A 20,027-nucleotide genomic window follows, 5' to 3' on the forward strand; every position below is an offset into this window, starting at 1 on the left:
CCTACCTTCCAGAAAGTGGTCACTTTTCTGTTCAGAGAGTTGCTGCTATTCTTTTCTTCGATCTCCTGCTAAGTTTGTAGGTGTTCAGAATGGTTTGTCCCTATCCAGCTGAATTCCTGAGACCAGAGGAAATCCAGGTCTCCTACTCCTCTGCCATCTTGCTCTGCCGCTCTCATAGCATCACTTTTTTTAAGCGAGAGAATACTTTTATGTTTTGAGAGTGCAAAACAATATCACATTGTATTTTATAAATAAATGTCAGTTATAAAATCAGATCCAGTATAAGCAAGTTGACCTTACAGATACATTTTCAGGATACATATATTGCTATTTAATGTCTTAATATTTCTGAGTCCCTATGAATTTAGAAGGTGTGTAATATCTAATATGTAATATTTTTCAAGGAGGATTTATCTGATGCCCCTCTGTATATGCAGTACCCAGCACCTCATTTTTATAAGACACGTATGAAATTTACTTTAGTGATGATTAATTATATATTCTCACTAAATTATTTGACCCTTTTTTATAGAAATAGAATGCAAGGTTCCAGAAGTAGAAGAATACTTAGTTCCTGAGCCCAGAAAACACAAATATAGAGTTGGAGACCTCTTGAAATTCTCCTGCAGACAAAGACTTAAAAGAGTTGGACCAGACTCAGTTCAGTGTTATCACTTTGGATGGTCCCCTAATCTTCCAACATGTAAAGGTGAATATCTGTCTTACAAATGCTAAAACAAGAATTAGGATTTGGGTATCAACCTTTCCTCCCCCCCTCTTAAATTTCTGTTGGCTTTGAGTGTGTCTATAATCTAGTGCATTAAGCCAGGACATGTGCTGGGGGGTAGATACCTCAGACTTCCTTATTTAAGCAATTAATCTCCAATTGTTTCTTGAAATATGTAGTGGAAGTATGCATAGATACATATATGATGTCTCACACTCTTTTGTTATTTTTCCTTTTGCCTGCAGTTCCACCAATAATATTGGACACTTTGTATAGCATGGGCCTTTCCTCAAGTTTTATTGAGTGTCTAAACAATATTCAAGCAACTTATAGTCAGTTCAATCACATGTATGGCTTAATCAAAGTTAAAACATCTTGATCTAATGCTTGCCTCAAACGATGGCATTTTTTCAAACAGTTTTGATAAAATGTTTCCATGGAATATGAATATTGCTATAATTTACACAACCACATTTATTAATTGGTTTGCATACATCTTAGAATACCTAGATTATTAAACATATTTCCTGGGCTTAAATATTTCCAATACACTAGTTCAGTGTAAGTAATAGAACTGGGAAACATGTTTCTGGTGTAAACACCATTGTTTAAGAAGGCTATAATAAATTATATTATAAATTATACAAAGTAATTTTTAAAAAGTCTCTAATTTATGAATTTTTAAGTTGTAAAATAGATAATTTAACCATTATTCACACAGTATTTCTCTTGTAGAGCAAACAAAACGGTGTCCGCCACCTCCTCAACTCCTCAATGGGGAAGTTAAAGAAACAGACAAAGAAATCTACGAACACAATGATTTGGTGGAATATGTTTGCAATACTAGATTTCTGATGAAGGGTTTTAATAAAATTCAATGCGTTGATGGACAATGGACAGACTTGCCTATGTGTATTGGTAATGTACAAAAATATTCATATTTAAACATAAGTCAACACTCTTTGTATTCATAAACACATAAATTGCATTTTGTAAATAAATATATTTTTGTGAAATTTTCACAGAGGTGGAGAGTACATGTGGAGATATACCTGAACTTCATTATGGCTCTGTTGTTGAGTCTTCTGTCCCTCCCTATCACCATGGAGATTCAGTAGAGTTCAATTGCAAAGAAGAATTTACAATGATTGGACACAAGTCAATTACATGTATTAGTGGAAAGTGGACCCCACTTCCTCAGTGCATCGGTGAGAAGAAACTTCTCAAATTGACAGTCAATGAAATTTAATATTTTTATGGCAAAAACTGTATTTGCAAACATATATTTGAAATTTAGGTATATTCTTGAAAATGTCAGTTCTTAGGGGTACCTGGATGGCTCAGTCGGTAAGCATCCACCTTCTGCTCAGATCATGATCTCAGGGTCCTGGGATTAAGCCCCCACATCAGGCTCCCTGCTCAGCAGGGAGTCTGCTGCTCCCTCTCTCTCTGACCCTCCCCCTGCTCATGCTCTCTCTCACTCTCTTTCAAATAAGTAAATAAAATCTTATTTTAAAATGTCAGTTCTTAAATTACAATGAAGGTAGACATTGCTTATAGCTCATTATATGTCTACAAATTAGCAATAGAATTTTATCAGTCTTTCTGTCCCTGATATTAACACTGTTTATAAGTGTGAAGCTAAATTTTATTTATGGTTATTCATATGATTTAAATATGAGTACTAATGACCAAGAAAATAGAACTATATTTGCAAAAAGACCACTTTTGTTTTTATGTGGCACTCTTGATTTCAGGTCCTGGAAAACAAAGTTACTACCCACTTGTTACATTCCTATAGGAATCTTGCCTCTCTCAAAGTTTCTAACAATTTCCCAATCTGTTTCAAATGCAACAACAAGTTCATGTGCTGAAGGGTGGGTGGGCTGCAGGCCCTCTCAGTCAGTAGGAGAACTCAGTCAAAGGAGACAGTCAAGGTTAGGCTAGGAAACAAATCTGATGGATGGACTTCCCTCTGATTGATGTATGTAAATCATCCTGACCCTTTGGATGACCAAGTCTTTTATGACTAACATGGAAAATATTGGGGGCCCCTTTCATTTTTCCCTCAGAATGAGTTCTTTCCTAGAGTTTTCCTAGGTCTTACATTCAAAGAGAGCCCTGGATGTCCAGTCTTACTTATTCATCATATTTCTAGGCATTAATTGTTCCAAGGAGAAGGTAGGGCTTGGGTTCATGCTCTGTGAGAGCAGAGATTTACTCCTATTTTGTTCATGATGTATTCCCAATACACAAAAGACTGGCAGACCCACAGCAGATATTAAACAGGAGTTTGTTGAATGAATCATAAGTTTTGTTGCTTATTAATCCTTACATTTTTGCTAAACACATTCCCATTAGCAGTATTGTCAGTCCTTCAAGACCAAACTTCAATCTTTGTCCTCTTCTATCTCCACAGATGATCTCCCCTTATTTCATACGGGAGGAAAAACCCAAAGTTATAACGAGCATGAAAATTCTCAACTTTTCACTCTTATTCTAAAATATATGCTTCCATTATTACTCTTCTGATCTCAGAGTTTGCTTTCCAAAGGTTAATCTTCTACCTATATTCAGCTTAAAATAATCCCCTTACAGGTATAATAGACCTTAGTCCAATTTTCTCCTCTCAATGTTTATTTTGTTTTGTTTTGTTTTTAAGATTTTATTTATTTATTTTGACAGAGAGAGAGAGAACACAAGCAGGGGGAGTGGGAGAGGAAGAAGCAGGCTTCCTGCGGAGCAGGGAGCCCGCCTTAGGGCTCCATCCTAGGAGCCCAGGACCATGACCTGAGCCAAAGGCAGACGCTTAACGACTGAGCCACCCAGGCGCCCCTCAGTGTTTATTTTGTACCTCTAACTAGTCTAGCTGTTCACTCTTCCCTGAGTGTTTATTTTCTCCTAATAAACAAAGAAATTCTTTCAGAAACCAATCAATCATAGGACAATGACAACAGCCGCCACCACTCCTTTTGACTATAGATCGTCCTTCAGTTACCATCACCTGAACACCTTGTTTTGTCTCCCTCAACACTGTGGACAAGCCCTAAAAACAGGACTAATTCTCAGCCTCTAGTTTTTTTAATTAGTCTCCTTTGTTTTATTTTTTATTGTATTACAAAATCGTCACTTCTTTGGCTAATCATTAATAAATCATTAACAAAGACCTACATCAACTCATATTTTATCAAATCCACAAAGTACTTTAATCTGCATTGAATTTTTGAAATACGTAGCTATATAGAAAGTTGTTATATTTAACTCAGAGTCAGTAAAAATTTACTATTATGACATTATAATAAGGATGATCTGGTATATAAAATAGCTCTTCAAAGATTGTAAGAGTATAAACAGGAAACAGGTTGTGGCTTTAAGCACCCAACTTCTAATTCCAAGAATCTGTTCCTATTTTTTAGTGATCATGCAAAAGATCTATTTAAGTATTCATATTCTGTATACTACATCTTAGATGTACTTTTCTTATTGTATTACATTGCCTTTATTGAAAAAAATATATTTAAACTAGCAACTTCATATATTCTATTTCCACAGATAAATATGGGACCAAATGTAGTCAGGTGATGACTGCTCAGTATGTAGATCATCCAAAAAAGTGAGCCTCTTACACTTTTCTAATCCCCAAAGTGCAGAATGCATTTATGATGGACATTTTCTCTGAAATTTCAAAGACTGGACACAGGACTTATGTTCATACATAAGAGCCCATCTCATGCAATATGGTCAGGAATAAATTGGTTGGTGGGGTTTATGGGCTCAAATTCTAATTTCATTATACTATTGACTCTAAGCTATTTTTTGTAGTAGTTGCTTTGATTCTTATAATTAGTCTTTTCAAGGGAATATTTTCATTTTATAGCAACTGATGAACTTAAGAAGTGTAAATACAGCTTGACTAGAAAAGAAGCAAATCCATCACGTAAGATTATATTTGACCATAATGAGAAAATAAGTTATACATGCAGAGAAACAATAAAGCAGCAACATTCAACATGCATAAATGGACGATGGGATCCCGAACTAAACTGCACAGGTAAGCTCTCGTTTACAATATTTTCAAAAACTTACTCTATTTCTTCCTAATTTATAAAAGTAGTATCTTTGCGGCTTCTAAAAAAATTTACCTATGTATTACTACACAGAAACTAACCAAAACCCTATTTCTAAATACTAATTGCATCAGTGCATTAGTCCGCTATAAAACAAAACACCCAGAAACTTGGTGGTCTTGAATTAACATCCAGCCAGGTGTCTTGAAGAATTAGTGTTTGGATTTTCTTTGAGGCTGAAGAGAGCACAAAGCTGGCAGCCCTCTGGTTTCCCTGCCCTGAGAAGCACCTCTGTAGCCTCCAGATGTGTGGCAAATCTGAAGTCTGCCCCTCAAGCGAACGTTCCAGGACAAGTAAATTGGCCTTTTTCACAGCAAGACTGAGGGTGTGTTTCAGTTGGCTGTCTGTGTAGTGCCCTGGAGGCGGTGGCCTGCCAGGAATTACCTGCCCCATTGATATAGTCCTGCGGGAGCCAGAAAGGCAAGCCCCTCTGGCCACCAGCGCCAGGAGATCGAGGAGCGTCCCCTATGTGGACCGAGCATGTTGCCAGCTTTGGTGAGGCAGCAGGAGAAGGCAGGGCTGGGCCACACCCGCTGGCTTTTATGGGGCCACAGGAGAGCACTGGGCTGGAGTGCACCTGCCGGGGTTCTCAGGGTGGAGGGCGAGTGTAAAAATGGCACCTGCCACACCTCCGTCGTGGAAAGAGTCCCAACAGGCCCCTGCACCTCAGTGGATGCTTTAAGATTAGCAAATGGCTCTCCTTCTCATAGGTCTAGGTGTTTCTCAAACTGTTCCATTCACTTTGGTCCCCTGGGGGTAGTGAGTGGGTCTGGGTGCCAGCTCCTTAAGAAAAGTATCTCAGGGGGTGCCTGGGTGGCTGGGTTAGGTGTCCGCCTTCCAAACGGGTCATGATCTCAGGGTCCTGGGATCGAGCTCCACATCGGGCTTTCTGCTGAACAGGAAGTCTGCTTCTCCCTCTCCCTCTGCCTGCTCTCTCTCTCTCTCTCTGTCAAATAAATAAATAAAATATTAAAAAAAAAAAAAAAAGTATCTCCGTTCTCTACAGCCCATTGAGTCTCCGGATGTGAGACCCCTTGGTTTTCAAAGCCAGGTGTTGGGGGGGGCTCATCCTTCTTTTGCAGGTCCCAGAGTTTGGGGTGCTGATGTGGGACACAAACCTCTCTCTCCTCAGGGAGAAGCTCTGGATTTGTGAGATCCCACCTGATTGTGTGTAGCCCTGCCAGGGGTGGGACTTTTGTCCCTACTGGGTCTCTGACTCTCCTACCCATCTCGATGTGGCCCTTTTACTGTTTGTTGTGAAGGAGCTATTCAGCTAGTTTTCAGGTCTTTTTTAGAGGAAATTGTTCCATATGTACCTGTGTGTCTCTGGGAGGAGATGAGGTCAGTTTCTTCCTATACATTTGTCCTCACACTAGATTTGTGCACATTGATTTTATACTCTGACACTATACTAAGTTGCATTATTCATTTTAGGTATTATGGTGTAGATCTGTTGCAATTTTCTGTAAGCAATTATGTCACTGAAAATACAAGACTTTATTTTTGCCGGTCCTTTTTTATTTTTATTTTCTTATCTTATCACACTGACTTGGACCTCCAGTAACCTGCTGAAAGGAAGTGATGAGAACATACAACTTTGTCCTATTCCTGATCACTGGCAGAGGATATTCAACATTTTACCACAAGTATAATGTCAATTTAGGATTTTTGTAGATGCCCCTTATCAGTTTAAGGAAATTTCCTTCTATTCTTACTTAACGGAGTGAGAAATTTTGTGATCAAGCAATGTCGAACATTTTCAAATGCTTTTTAAGTATCTCTCGATATGATAATATGACTTTCTTAATTCTGTTAATACAGTGAATTATATATATACATTTTTGGATGTTGAACACATCTCTCCTCCCTAGAGTTAACTCTACTAGGTAGTGACAGGTTATTCTTTCTATATTTTCATGTACTTGATTTGCTGATATATTTTTAAGGGGTTTTACATCTATATTCAGGGGGAATATTAATCTATAGTTACTTTTTCTTTTAATGCCTCTCCCAAGTTTTGTTGTTAGGATTATCATGGCCTCATAAAACGAATTGAGGACTGCTCTCTGCTTCTCTGTTTTCTGAAAGTATAAATGTAATATTATTAGTACACATATTATTATTTTATTATTTGTGTCTTAAATGATTGATAGACTTCACCTGTAAAGTCATCTGATATATTATTTGCTTTTTTGGAAGTTTTTCTTGATGAAGAATTCCGTTTCTTTAATAAGTACTGAAATATTCAGACTTTCTTACTGTCTTTTGTCAATGCAAGGAAGTGGTATTTTTTTAAAGGTTTTATTTATTTATTTGAGAGAGAGAATGAGAGAGAGAGAGAGCACATGAGAGTGGGGAGGGTCAGAGGGAGAAGCAGGCTCCCTGCTGAGCAGGGAGCCCGATGTGGGACTCGATCCTGGGACTCCAGGATCATGACCTGAGCCGAAGGCAGTCGCTTAACCAACTGAGCCACCCAGGCACCCGGAAGTTGTATTTTTGAAGAAATATCTATTTTATCTAATTTATGAAATTGATTGGTATACATTTGTTTCTAATAGTCACTTAATATTCTATTTTCATTTTAATTATATAGTTTCTTTGTTGTTATCACTTCTTTCATTCTTGACATTGATAGTTATTTTTCTCTTTCATCTTTATTATTCTTCCTAGGTTTTCTTTTTTTCTTCAGTTTTATTAATATTTCCAGATAGCCAATTTTAACACTTAATTTTCCTTATTTACTCTCTTTTATTTTTTAACCTTATTAACCACTATTTTTTTGTTTTCTTTTTTCTATTTGTCTTTCTCAATTTTCTCTCCTCTGTGGACAAACTGTTTTTTTCATTCTAGTTACTTTGCTTTTAATTTTATTTTTTCATTTCTTAAGGTAGAAAATTAAAACATGGGTTTAAACCATCCTGCTTTTCAAAGATAAACTCCATTTTTCCTTCTAAGTACCGCTGTAGCAGTCTCAAAATTTTTATATCTCAAAATTTTTACATACATTTCATTTTCATTTAATTCTATGTGAAATGTTTTCTAATATTCCTTGTGATTTCTTCTTTGACCTATCAGTTATTTTGAATTTTGTTTCTTAATTTCCAAATATTTATTTTTTCCTAAATAAAGTTATTCTCTTTTAACAGCTTTTTTGTGGTATGATTGCTATACAAAGAACTGCAAAAAAAAAAAAAATACAGAATAATTTTTAAAACAAAAATAAAAGAAAATACAAATAATTAATTAAAATACAAAAACACAAAGAAACTTTTTTAAAAAGTATAAACAGGTGATTTGCAGAATAGTAATTCTGCCTTTAGGGAAATTTAGTTTTTAGACCAACCTTTAGCAAATATGTATCAGAGGAAGTACAAATTAAGATTATTAGGGTGAAATGGTTAAAGATCAGATACAGAAGAAACTCAATCTTTGACAATGCATTGAAAAAAAATGCCGAGATATTTAAAACAAATAAGAAGAAAAGGTTTTGATTAAATATAAAATACTTCTACACTTAGATGGAAATAGAAAATATTAGTAAGCATGAATGAAGTGTATTCAGTCAAATATTTCTCTGAATTGACTATAAAATCTTGAGTAACTGAAAGGACTTACAAGACTTCCCAGTGTACACTCACATAAGACCTTTAATGAAATAAATGCACGACAGGAGAAAGCAAAATCAAGGAATCATAGAGAGATCCAAAAGCCTCCAGGCACAGCCGTCCAAAGTCTTCCCTCAGTTGAACAAGACATGCTTTGTCTTCAGATTATGAGCTGCCACGATACATGTGCGGTATCTCAGGTCTCTGGGAGCTCAAACACGAGTTTACAGAGGAATCTTGTGCCCCTTGCTGGTCATGCAACTGAAGCCAGGCTGTCTGATCTGTTCAACAGGGTGCATTTTGGTAACCTATCTATCTCTTAACAGTGTAGGCAAGCTAGTAAACAGTACCTCCAGAGAGTTTTGAACTTTAAACAACACACTGTAAATATTAGTGACCATATCTAATTCCTATGTTAGCCAAGAATCTGTATCAGATAATTGATCATTAACTACATGTAATTCTTCCTCTGACTAATTAGTTTCCATTCCACACCTAGTGAGGGTTTAAATCCAATCACAATACATTTGATTATGGATATCTGTAAACAAAATCCTGATATCAGTATTTATTTAGTGCCTCTTACTGAGTGAACAACTCAGAACATCCTAATGGTTAGAAACCATTAAAATAAGTTTTACATAAATTAAGCAAGATTTGTCACAGAAAGAATAAAAGGAAGATACTACGAGCAACATGGTGAGAATATAAACCACATGTGATATATTAAAGTGCTCTACAAGCCGAAGAGTGTAACATGTTTAAATATAGAACATAATGTCATTATTTGATCATTAATGATACATTATTATTGAGTTTTGTTTAATTGTCTTTTTAATATGTTTAACTTATGATTTTTAATCAAGAAATCTAAATTTTAATATTTTTAGAAGTTCGAACGCAGTCATGCCCCCCTCCACCTCAGATTCCCAATGCTCAAAATATGGCAACGACGGTGAATTATCAGGATGGAGAAAAAGTATCTGTTGTCTGTCAAGACAATTATATACTTCAGGATGCAGAAGAAATTGTGTGCAAAGATGGAAGATGGCAGTCAATACCACGCTGTGTTGGTCAGTACTGCATAACTTGCTTCATAACATTCTTTCAAATGAGCTTAATAAGCCCCTGTGCTTTGCGAAAAGGAACAAGATGAAGACCTTTCTCTATACCTATTTCACTTTACCTTGAAACAGTAAATTACAAACTAAGTATACAAATCAATCAGCATTCTTTCACTTCTACTGTGAAATGAACAGACAAAAACTTCAGGTTATTGTGCAAATACCAGAGAAAATTTCTGTTTGTGTCTATTTTACTCCTCATGATGAACAGGACAAGAATGAAGGGGCATAGTGAACAAGTAGATAATAGCATAGATTTTATGGAGACATATATGCTTGCAAGTTTAAATGTTTTTCAGTTTTTCATTAATTTAATTTGTTCAAATTATCCTTATTTTAAAATCCCAAATGGCATTTGATTGCATTTTCGAATTTAAACATTGTATCTATACTTGACCCTTTGATCTCTGTTCTTCATTTAGAAAAACTTGCGTGTCCTCAACCACCTCGTATAGAACATGGAACCATTAAATCATGTGAATTTTCAGAAGAAATAGAAGGATCATTGAAACCTAAGCTTTACCCACATGGCAGCAAGTTAAATTACACTTGTGAGGATGGTTTCAGGATATCTGAAAAAGATGAGATAACATGCCAGATGGGAAAATGGAGTTCTCTACCCCGGTGTGTAGGTGAGGACAGTATGCAAACTAAAATTCTAGTTTCAATTTTCAAAACAATCCATTAAATATAATTGTCATCAAAGTCATGAGAAAGAATCCTTTAGGTTTCTAAATATATAAAATTTAAAATATATAAAATTTATATCTAAATATATAAAATCATTTATATATTTATGTATTTTACCAAACAATTTTTGCATAATCAAATCTTTCCCATTTTTGTTAATTTTTTTGATTCATTATAGAATCACTTTTAATGCTGGCAGTTGTTTAATTAAAACTAGATGTGTAGTGCAGTTAAACCTACCTATTTATATAAGTATGACTATTCATATTCCTACCTATTTATATAAGTTGTACTGTTAGCTTTGCCATCAGTTTTGTTTTGTTTTTCTTATCATTTTCTTCCTGATTTCTTACAATATATGGTACTTAAGATGATTAATTCTCAATGCCCTTCTTTCTATTATTCACTATATTGGTTTAAGAAGCACTGATAGTCTCTTTCATAAATACATTGACATTTTTCTTTTTTATTTTTTTATTATTATTTTTAAGTTTTCACTTAAATTCCAGTTAGTCAACATACAGTGTAAGATTAGTTTCAGGTGTACAATATAGTGATTCAGCAATTCCATACAACACCCAGTGCTCATCACAAGTGCCCTCCTTAATCCCCATCTCCTATTTCACCCATCCCCCCACCCACTTCCCCTCTGGTAACCATCAGTTTGTTCTCTATACTTAAGAGTCTAATTCTTGGTCTGCCTCTCTCTCTCTTTTTTCCCCTCCGTTCATTTGTTTTCTTTCTTAAATTCCACATATGAGTGAAATCATATGGTATTTGTCTTTCTCTGATTTATTTTACTTAACATTATACTCTCTAGCTCCATCCATGTCATTGCAATTGGCAAGATTACATTCTTTTTATGGCTGAGTAATATACATGCTACCTTTTCTTTATCCATTCATCTATCAAGGGACATTTGGGCTGCTTCCATATCTTGGCTATTGTAAATAAGGCTGCTATAAATATCAGGGTACATGTATCCCTTTGAATTAGTATTTTTGTATACTTTGAGAAAATACCTAGTGGTGCAATTGCTGGTTCATAGGGTAGCTCTATTTTTAACTTTTTGAGGAATCTCCATACTGTTCTCCAGAGTGGCTGCATCAGTTTGCATTCCCACCAACGGTGCAAGAGGGTTCCCCTTTCTCCACATCCTTACCAGCACCGGTTATTTCTTGTGGGTTTTTGTATTTTATTTTAGCCATTTTGACAGGTGTGAAGTGGTATCTCATTGTGGCTTTGATTTGTATTTCCCTAATGATGAGTGATGTTGAGCATCTTTTCATACATGTTGGCCATCTGTAGTCTTCTTTGGAAAAATGTACATTCATGTCTTCTGCCCATTTTTAATTGGATTATTCACTTTCCAGGTGCTCAGTTTTATAAGTTCTTTCTATATTTTGGATACTAACCCTTTATCAGATATGTCATTTGCAAATATCTTCGCCTTTTAGTTTTGCTAATTGCTTCCTTCATTGTTCAGAAGTTTTTTTTAATTTTTTTTGTGATGTTAATCACCATACATTATATTATTAGTTTTTGATGTAGTGTTCCATGATTATTGTTTGTGCATTACACCCAGTGCTCCATGCAGAACGTGCCCTCTTTAATACCCATCACCAGGCTAATGCATCCTCCCACCCCCTTCCCCTCTAGAACCCTCAATTTGTTTTTCAGAGTCCGTCATCTCTCATGGTTCAACTCCCCCTTCGATTTCCCCCCATTCATTCTTCCCCTCCTGCTATCGTCTTCTTCTTTTTTTTTTTCCTTAACATATATTGAATTATTTGTTTCAGAGGTACAGATCTGTGATGCAACAGTCTTGCACAGTTCACAGCACTCACCATAGCACATACCCTCCCCAGTGTCTATCACCCAGCCACCCCATCCCTCCCACCCCCCCACCACTCCAGCAACCCTTAGTTTGTTTCCTGAGATTAAGAATTCCTCATATCAGTGAGGTCATATGATACATGTCTTTCTCTGATTGACTTATTTCGCTCAGCATAACACCCTCCAGTTCCATCCATATTGTTGCAAATGGCAAGATCACATTCTTTTTTATGGCTGCATAATATTCCATTGTATATATATACCACCTCTTCTTTATCCATTCATCTGTCGATGGACATCTTGGCTCTTCCCACAGTTTAGCTATTGTGGACATTGCTGCTATAAACATTGGAGTACACGTACCCCTTTGAATTGCTACATTTGTATCTTTGGGGTAAATACCCAGTACTACAATTGCTGGATCGTATGGTGGCTCTATTTTCAACTTTTTGAGGAACCCACATACTGTTTTCCAGAGTGGTTGAACCAGCTTGCATTCCCACCAAAAGTGTAGGAGGGTTCCCTTATTTCCACATCCCCGCCAACATCTGTCGGTTCCTGAATTGTTAATTTTAGCCATTCTGACTGGTGTGAAGTGGTATCTCAATGAGGTTTTGATTTGGATTTCCCTTTGGCCAAGAGATGCTGAGCACTTTTTCATGTGTCTGTTGGCCATTTGGATGTCTTCTTTGGAAAAATGTCTGTTCATGTCTTCGGCCCATTTCTTGATTGGATCATTTGTTCTTTGGGTGTTGAGTTTGATAAGTTCTTTATAGATTTTGGATATTAGCCCTTTAACTGATATGTCATTTGCAAATGTCTTCTCCCATTCTGTCGGTTGTCTTTTGGTTTTGTTGACTGTTTCTTTTGCTGTGCAAAAGCTTTTTATCCTGATGAAGTCCCAATAGTTCATTTTTGCCCTTGCTTCCCTTCCCTTGGCCATGTTTCTAGGAAGAAGTTGCTGCGGCTGAGGTCAAAGAGGTTGCTGCCTGTGTTCTCCTTTAGGATTTTGATGGACTCCTGTCTCACATTGAGGTCTTGCAACCATTTTGAGTCTATTTTTGTGTGTGGTGTAAGGAAATGGTCCAGTTTCATTCTCTGCATGTGGCTGTCAATTTTCCCAACACCATTTGTTGAAGAGACTGTCTTTTTTCCATTGGACATTCTTTCTTGCTTTGTCAAAGATTAGTTGACCATAGAGTTGAGGGTCCATTTCTGGGCTCTCTATTCTGTTCCATTGATCTATGTGTCTGTTATTGTGCCACTACCATACAGTCTTGCTGATGACAGCTTTGTAATAGAGCTGGAAGTCCAGAATTGTGATGACACCAGCTTTGCTTTGCTTTTTCAACATTCCTCTGGTTATTCGAGGTCTTTTCTGGTTCCATACAAATTTTAGGATTATTTGTTCCATTTCTTTGAAAAAAGTGCATGGTATTTTGACAGGGATTGCACTAAATGTGTATATTGCTCTAGGTAGCATTGACATCTTCACAATATTTCTTCTTCCAATCCATGAGCATGGAACGTTTTTCCATTTCTTTGTGTCTTCCTCAATTTCTTTCATGAGTATTCTATAGTTTTCTGAGTACAGATCCTTTGCCAATTTGGTTAGATTTATTCCTAGGTATCTTATGGTTTTGGGTGCAATTGTAAATGGGATCGACTCCTTAATTTCTCTTTCTTCTGTTTTGTTGTTGGTGTATAGGAATGCCACTGATTTCTGTGCATTGATTTTATATCCTGCCACTTGACTGAATTCCTTTATGAGTTCTAGCAGTTTGGGGGTGGAGTCTTTTGGGTTTTCCACATGAAGTATCATATCATCTGCAAAGAGTGAGAGTTTGACTTCTTCTTTGCCGATTTGGATGCCTTTGATTTTTTTTTCTTGTCTGATTGCTGTGGTTAGGACTTCAAGTACTATGTTGAATAGCAGTGGTGATAGTGGACATCCCTGCCACATTCCTGACCTTAGGGGGAAAGCTCTCAGTTTTTCCCCATTGAGAATGATATTCGCTGTGGGTTTTTCTTAGATGGCTTTTATGATATTGAGGTATGTACCCTCTATGCCTATACTCTGAAGAGTTTTGATCAAGAAAGGATGCTGTACTTTGTAAAATGCTTTTTCGGCATCTATGGAGAGAATCATATGATTCTTGTTCTTTCTCTTGTTAATGTATTGTATCACGTTGATTGATTTGTGGATGTTGAACCAACCTTGCAGCCCAGGGATCAATCCCACTTGGTCGTGGTGAATAATCCTTTTAATGTACTGTTGGATCCCATTGGCTAGTATTTTGGTGAGAATTTTTGCATCCATGTTCATCAAGGATATTGGTCTGTAATTCTCCCTTTTGATGGGGTCTTTGTCTGGTTTGGGGATTAAGGTAATGATGGCCTCATAAAATGAGTTTGGAAGTTTTCCTTCCATTTCTATTTTTTGGAACACTTTCAGAAGAATAGGTATTAATTCTTCTTTAAATGTTTGGTAGAATTCCCATGGGAAGCCATCTGGCCCTGGGCTTTTGTTTGTTGGGAGATTTTTGATGACTGCTTCAATTTCTTTAGTGGTTGTATGTCTGTTCTGGTTTTCTGTTTTTTCCTGGTTCAGTTTTGGTAGTTGATTCATCTCTAGGAATGCATCCATTTCTTCCAGGTTATCTAATTTGCTGGCATAGAGTTGCTCATAATATGTTCTTATAATTGTTTGTATTTCTTTAGTGTTGGTTGTGATGTCTCCTCTTTCATTCATGATTTTGTTGATTGGGTCATTTCTATATTCTTTTTGTTAAGTCTGGCCAGGGGTTTATCAATCTTGTTAATTCTTTCCAAGAACCAGCTCCTAGTTTCGTTGATCTGTTCTACTGTTCTTTTGGTTTCTATTTCATTGATTTCTGCTCTGATCTTTTTTATTTCTCTTCTCCTGCTGGGTTTAGGCTTTATTTGCTGTTTTTTCTCCAGCTCCTTTAGGTGTAGGGTTAGGTTGTGTATTTGAGACCTTTCTTGTTTCTTGAGAAAGGCTTGTATTGTTATATACTTTCTTCTTAGGACTGCCTTTGCTGCAGCCCAAAGATTTTGAACAATTGTGTTTTCATTTTCATTGGTTTCCATGAATTTCTTTAATTCTTCTTTAATTTCCTGGTTGACCCATTCATTCTTCAGTAGGATGCTCTTTAGTCTCCATGTATTTGAGTTCTTTCTGACTTTCCTCTTATGACTGAGTTCTAGTTTCAAAGCATTGTGGTCCAAAAATAGGCAGAGAATGATCCCAATCTTTTGGTACCAGTTGAGACCTGATTTGTGACCTAGGATGTGATCTATTCTGGAGAATGTTCCATGGGCACTAGGAGAAGAATGTGTATTCCGTTGCTTTGGGATGGAATGTTCTGAATATGTCTGTGAAGTCCATTTGGTCCAGTATGTCATTTAAAGTCTTCATTTCCTTGTTGATCTTTTGCATAGATGATCTGTCCATTTCAGTGACGGGGGTGTTAAAGTCCCCCACTATTATTGTACTGTTGTCAGTGTGTTTCTTTTTGTTAATTGGCTTATATAATTGGCTGCTCCCATGTTAGGGGCATAGATACTTACAATTGTTAGATCTTCTTGTTGGATAGACCCTTTAGGTAGGATATAGTGTCCTTCCTCATCTCTTATTACAGTCTTTGGTTTAAAATCTAATTTGTCTGATCTAAGGATTGCCACCCCAGCTTTCTTTGGGTGTCCATTAGCATCGTAAATGGATTTCCACCCCCTCACTTTCAATCTGGGGGTGTCTTTGGGCCTAAAATGAGTCTCTGGCAGACTGCATATTGATGGGTCTTGTTTTTTAATCCAATCTGATAGCCTGTGTCTTTTGATTGGGGCATTTAGCCCGTTTACATTCAGGGTAACTATTGAAAGATATGAATTTAGTGCCACTGTATTGCCTGTAAGGTGACTGTTACTGTATATTGTCTGTGTTCCTTTCTGGTCTATGTGGCTTTTAGGCTCTCTCTTTGCTTTGAGGACCCCTTTCAATATTTCTTGTAGGGCTGGTTTCGTGTTTGCAAATTCCTTTAGTTTCTGTTTGTCCTGGAAGATTTTTATCTCTCCTTCTATTTTCAATGACAGCCTAGCTGGATAGAGTATTCTAGGCTGCATATTTTTCTCATTTAGTGCTCTGAATATATCATGCCAGTCCTTTCTGGCCTGCCAGGTCTCTGTGGATAGGTCTGTTGCCAATCTAATGTTTCTACCATTGTATGTTACAGATCTCTTCTCCCAAGCTGCTTTCAGGATTTTCTCTTTGTCTCTAAGACTCGTAAGTTTTACTATTAGATGTCCGGGTGTTGACCTATTTTTATTGATTTTGAGAGGGGTTCTCTGTGCCTCCTGGATTTTGATGCCTGTTTCCTTCCCCAAATTAGGGAAGTTCTTTGCTATAATTTGCTCCAATATACCTTCTGCTCCTCTCTCTCTTTCTTCTTCTTCTGAGATCCCAATTATTCTAATGTGTTTTGTCTTATGGTATCGCTTATCTCTCGAATTCTGCCCTCGTGATCCAGTAGTTGTTTATCTCTCTTTTTCTCAGCTTCTTGATTTTCCATCATTTGGTCTTCTATATCACTGATTCTCTCTTCTGCCTCATTTATCCTAGCAGTTAGTGCCCCCATTTTTATTGCACCTCATTAATAGCCTTTTTGATTTTAGCTTGGTTAGATTTTAGTTCTTTTCTTTCTCCAGGAAGGGTTTCTCTAATAACTTCTGTGCTTTTTTCGAGCCCAGCTAGAATCTTTAAAATCATGATTCTGAACTCTAGGTCCAACATCGTACTAATGTCCATATTGAGTAGGTCCCTGGCAGTCGGTACTACCTCTTGTTCTTTTTTTGAGGTGATTTTTTCCATATTGTCATTTTGTTCAGAGGAGAATAGATGAGTGAGAGAACAAAATGCTAACAGGTAACAGTGTCCCCAGAAAATATACTCTAAACAAATCAGAAAAGACCTGAAACCAGGGGAAAAGAAAGGGAAAGAGAGAGAAAAGAAAAAGAAAAAAAAAGAAAAAGAAGAAGATAAAAACAAACGAAAACAGAACAAAACAAAAAAAACAGAATATGATAAAATATGATCAGGCTGGTGTATAGATCGGTGCCACACACTAGATTTTGGGTGTATTTTGGTCTGTTAGATGAAAGTGCCTCCCAAATTTTTAAAGAAAGAAAAACTTATATATGTGCAAAAATAAGGGTTGATATGATGAAGGGATGGAATATGACTGTAAAGATGAAAGTTATAAAAAATATTAAAGAAGGAATTGATAAGATAAGAAGTTGTTTGGAAAAAGAAAGAAGAGCATTTAAAAAAAATGGGGGGAGAGAATGTGATCAGGCAGGAGACTAGAACAAAGCCATACACTAAAGATTTAGGGTATATTTTGATCTGTTAGAAGAAACTATATCTCAAACGTTTAAAAGAGAGAACAACATATATATATGCCAAAAATAAGGGTAACTACTATGAAAGGATAGAATATGACTCTAAAAATGAAAAATAAAAATGTTTTTTAAAAAAGGGATTGATAAGATGTTGGTTGAAAAAGGGAAAAAGAAAAATTAAAAAAAAAAGACAGTTAAAAAATTAACTTGGAAAGACTAAAGAATCATGGTAAAAAAGCCATGGATTCTATGTGCAGTATTCCCCTAGCTCTCGAGTTCTGCTGTTCTCATTGATCGGTAAACTTGGTCTTGGCTGGCTGTCCTTGCTGATCTTCTGGGGGAGGGGCCTGTTGCCATGGTTCCCAAATGTCTTTGCTGGAGGTGGAATTGCCCCACTCTTGCCCAGTCCGGGCTAAGTAATCTGCTCGGGTTTGCTCTCAGGAGCTTTTGTTCCCTGCAAAGTCTCCATACAGCTTTGGAGGCTGATAGTGAAAATGGCGGCCTCCCAATCTCTGCCCCAGAGGAGCCGAGAACTCGGGGCCCCGCTCCTCAGTGAGCCCTCAGAGAAAAGCAGTCAGTCACTCCCGTCTACCCAGTCTCCAGCCACACCCGTGCTCACCTGGCCTGTGACTGAGCATTTCTATCTCTGGCACCCAACCCCGTGTGGAGTCTCCAAACCCAGCAGATCCCTGTAGTGTGCTCCTGCACCTCTCCTCCCAGGGGAAGAAGGGGAGTCTCCCCGGATCTGCCACTTGTTGGGTCCCTGCTGGAGGAGCAGTGGCCCGACTGTGCCGGGGATCACGGTATATGGCAACCCCGAGCTGAGAGCCCACTCCTCGGCTCTATCTCTGCAGCCAGCTTCCCCGCTCCGATACCTGGGAGCTCTACCACACTCAGGGACCCCTGGTCTTTCTGTGACCCCGAGGGTCCTGAGACCACACTGTCCCGCAAGGGTTCCACCCCCCGCTTAGCCACTGGAGTGACATCCCTCAGCGGAGCAGACTTCTAAATGTTCTGATTTTGTGCTCCGCGGCTCTATCACTTGCCAGAAGCGGCTGACGGAGGCCCCTCCCCCGCCGTCTATCCTCCCGAATATCACCTCAGATTCACTTCTCTGCATGTCCTACCTTCCAGAAAGTGGTCGCTTTTCTGTTCAGAGAGTTGTTGCTATTCTTTTCTTTGATCTCCTGTTGAGTTCGTAGGTGTTCAGAATGGTTTGATCCCTATCCAGCTGAATTCCTGAGACCTGAGGAAATCCAGGTCTCCTACTCCTCTGCCATCTTGCTCCTGTTCAGAAACTTTTTATTTTGATGTAGTCCCAGTAGTTTATTTTTCCTTTTATTTCCCTTGCCTCTGGAGACATATCTAGAGGGAATTTGCTACAGCTGATAATATATTGACATTTTTGGTTTCAAGCTCTTGCTTTGGTTGCCAGCTGGACACATCAGAATGGTGCTATTAGGAAGCACTTGTGCACCTTCTCTGCTATGACTGTAGCTCCTGTGTTATCATTCCTTTTCAAATAATATTGCCAAATATGGCATCCAGTACATAAAACTAAATTTCAGAGTTCATAAAACATGGAGTCATTCTTTCTTTCTTTCTTTCTTTTTTTTTTTAGGGCTTCCTTGTGCACCACCAGAATATGTGGTTCTACATAGTATTCCACCTCGCAAATCAGACACTTACCAGTATGGAGAAGAAATAGTGTATGAATGTGTCGAAGGTTTTGGGATTAATGGATCTGCATCTATAAAATGTTTAGGAGGAAAATGGTCCCATCCACCAAAATGCATAAGTATAGTGCATTTAATTTTACTCTAAGGTTGATCAATATTCTTAATTCAGAGGATAAATGGTACAAATATGAAACCAGACAGTAATTCTAGAATTTAACAAGGTATCTCTGGAAAGTTGTGGAGTCTGGTAGAGAACTAATAACCCTAGGAATAATAAAAGTGTGACAGCATGAGCCCAAATTATTTCACTTTCATGTTGCTTTGTGTGCACATTCAACAACCTCTGATAAATGTCCTCAGAGTCCTCATCTCCATTCCTGGACCACAGCTGGTCCCTGCTCAGTGATCTCATCATTATTCAATTTACTGTTAGTTTATCAGTTATCTCCTTATAAGTATACAGTTTTCTAAGATATTTGACATAATTAAAAGTAACAGATTTTGACAGAAGCAAAAAATACAAATACATACATAATGTAGGTGGCTTGTATGGGCAAAAAAGAATTTGAATGGAAGAAGTGTGATATCAAGCATTACATGTATCCCTATGTTTTCAGGCTTCCAACATCATCATCCCCACCTTTTACTTTTGATAAACATAGGACTACTCAATATAATTAAATCAGAAGACTTCTAACACATTTTTTCAACTTATAACAGTGCTCATTGGTTTGATGTGTACCTATTACTCTACATTATAGTTATTGGTCAGTATGTATTTTAAAAGATTTACTGAACAAGTACATATTCTTTTCTTTCAG

General features: G+C 37.3%; 1 protein-coding gene across 5 annotated transcripts in view; it reads left to right on the forward strand.

The window, feature by feature from the left end:
- CFH (complement factor H) overlaps positions 1 to 20,027 on the forward strand; it is a 231,337-nt gene that overhangs the window by 195,705 nt on the left and 15,605 nt on the right. For 4 of the 5 annotated variants that reach the window (XM_064593901.1, XM_064593898.1, XM_064593897.1 and 1 more), the window contains 7 exons: positions 533 to 709; positions 1,463 to 1,645; positions 1,753 to 1,935; positions 4,605 to 4,778; positions 9,350 to 9,532; positions 10,006 to 10,215; positions 19,149 to 19,325. In XM_064593901.1, coding sequence (XP_064449971.1) covers positions 533 to 709; positions 1,463 to 1,645; positions 1,753 to 1,935; positions 4,605 to 4,778; positions 9,350 to 9,532; positions 10,006 to 10,215; positions 19,149 to 19,325 — 1,287 coding nt within the window. The remainder of the gene's footprint in view (positions 1 to 532; positions 710 to 1,462; positions 1,646 to 1,752; positions 1,936 to 4,604; positions 4,779 to 9,349; positions 9,533 to 10,005; positions 10,216 to 19,148; positions 19,326 to 20,027) is intronic. The other variant, XM_064593899.1, reaches the window with a different exon arrangement.

This window comes from Mirounga angustirostris, unplaced genomic scaffold, assembly GCF_029215605.1.
Source record: "Mirounga angustirostris isolate CCGP_5_RB_7025 unplaced genomic scaffold, mMirAng1.0.hap1 SCAF_6, whole genome shotgun sequence".
Taxonomy (NCBI): Eukaryota; Metazoa; Chordata; class Mammalia; order Carnivora; family Phocidae; genus Mirounga; species Mirounga angustirostris.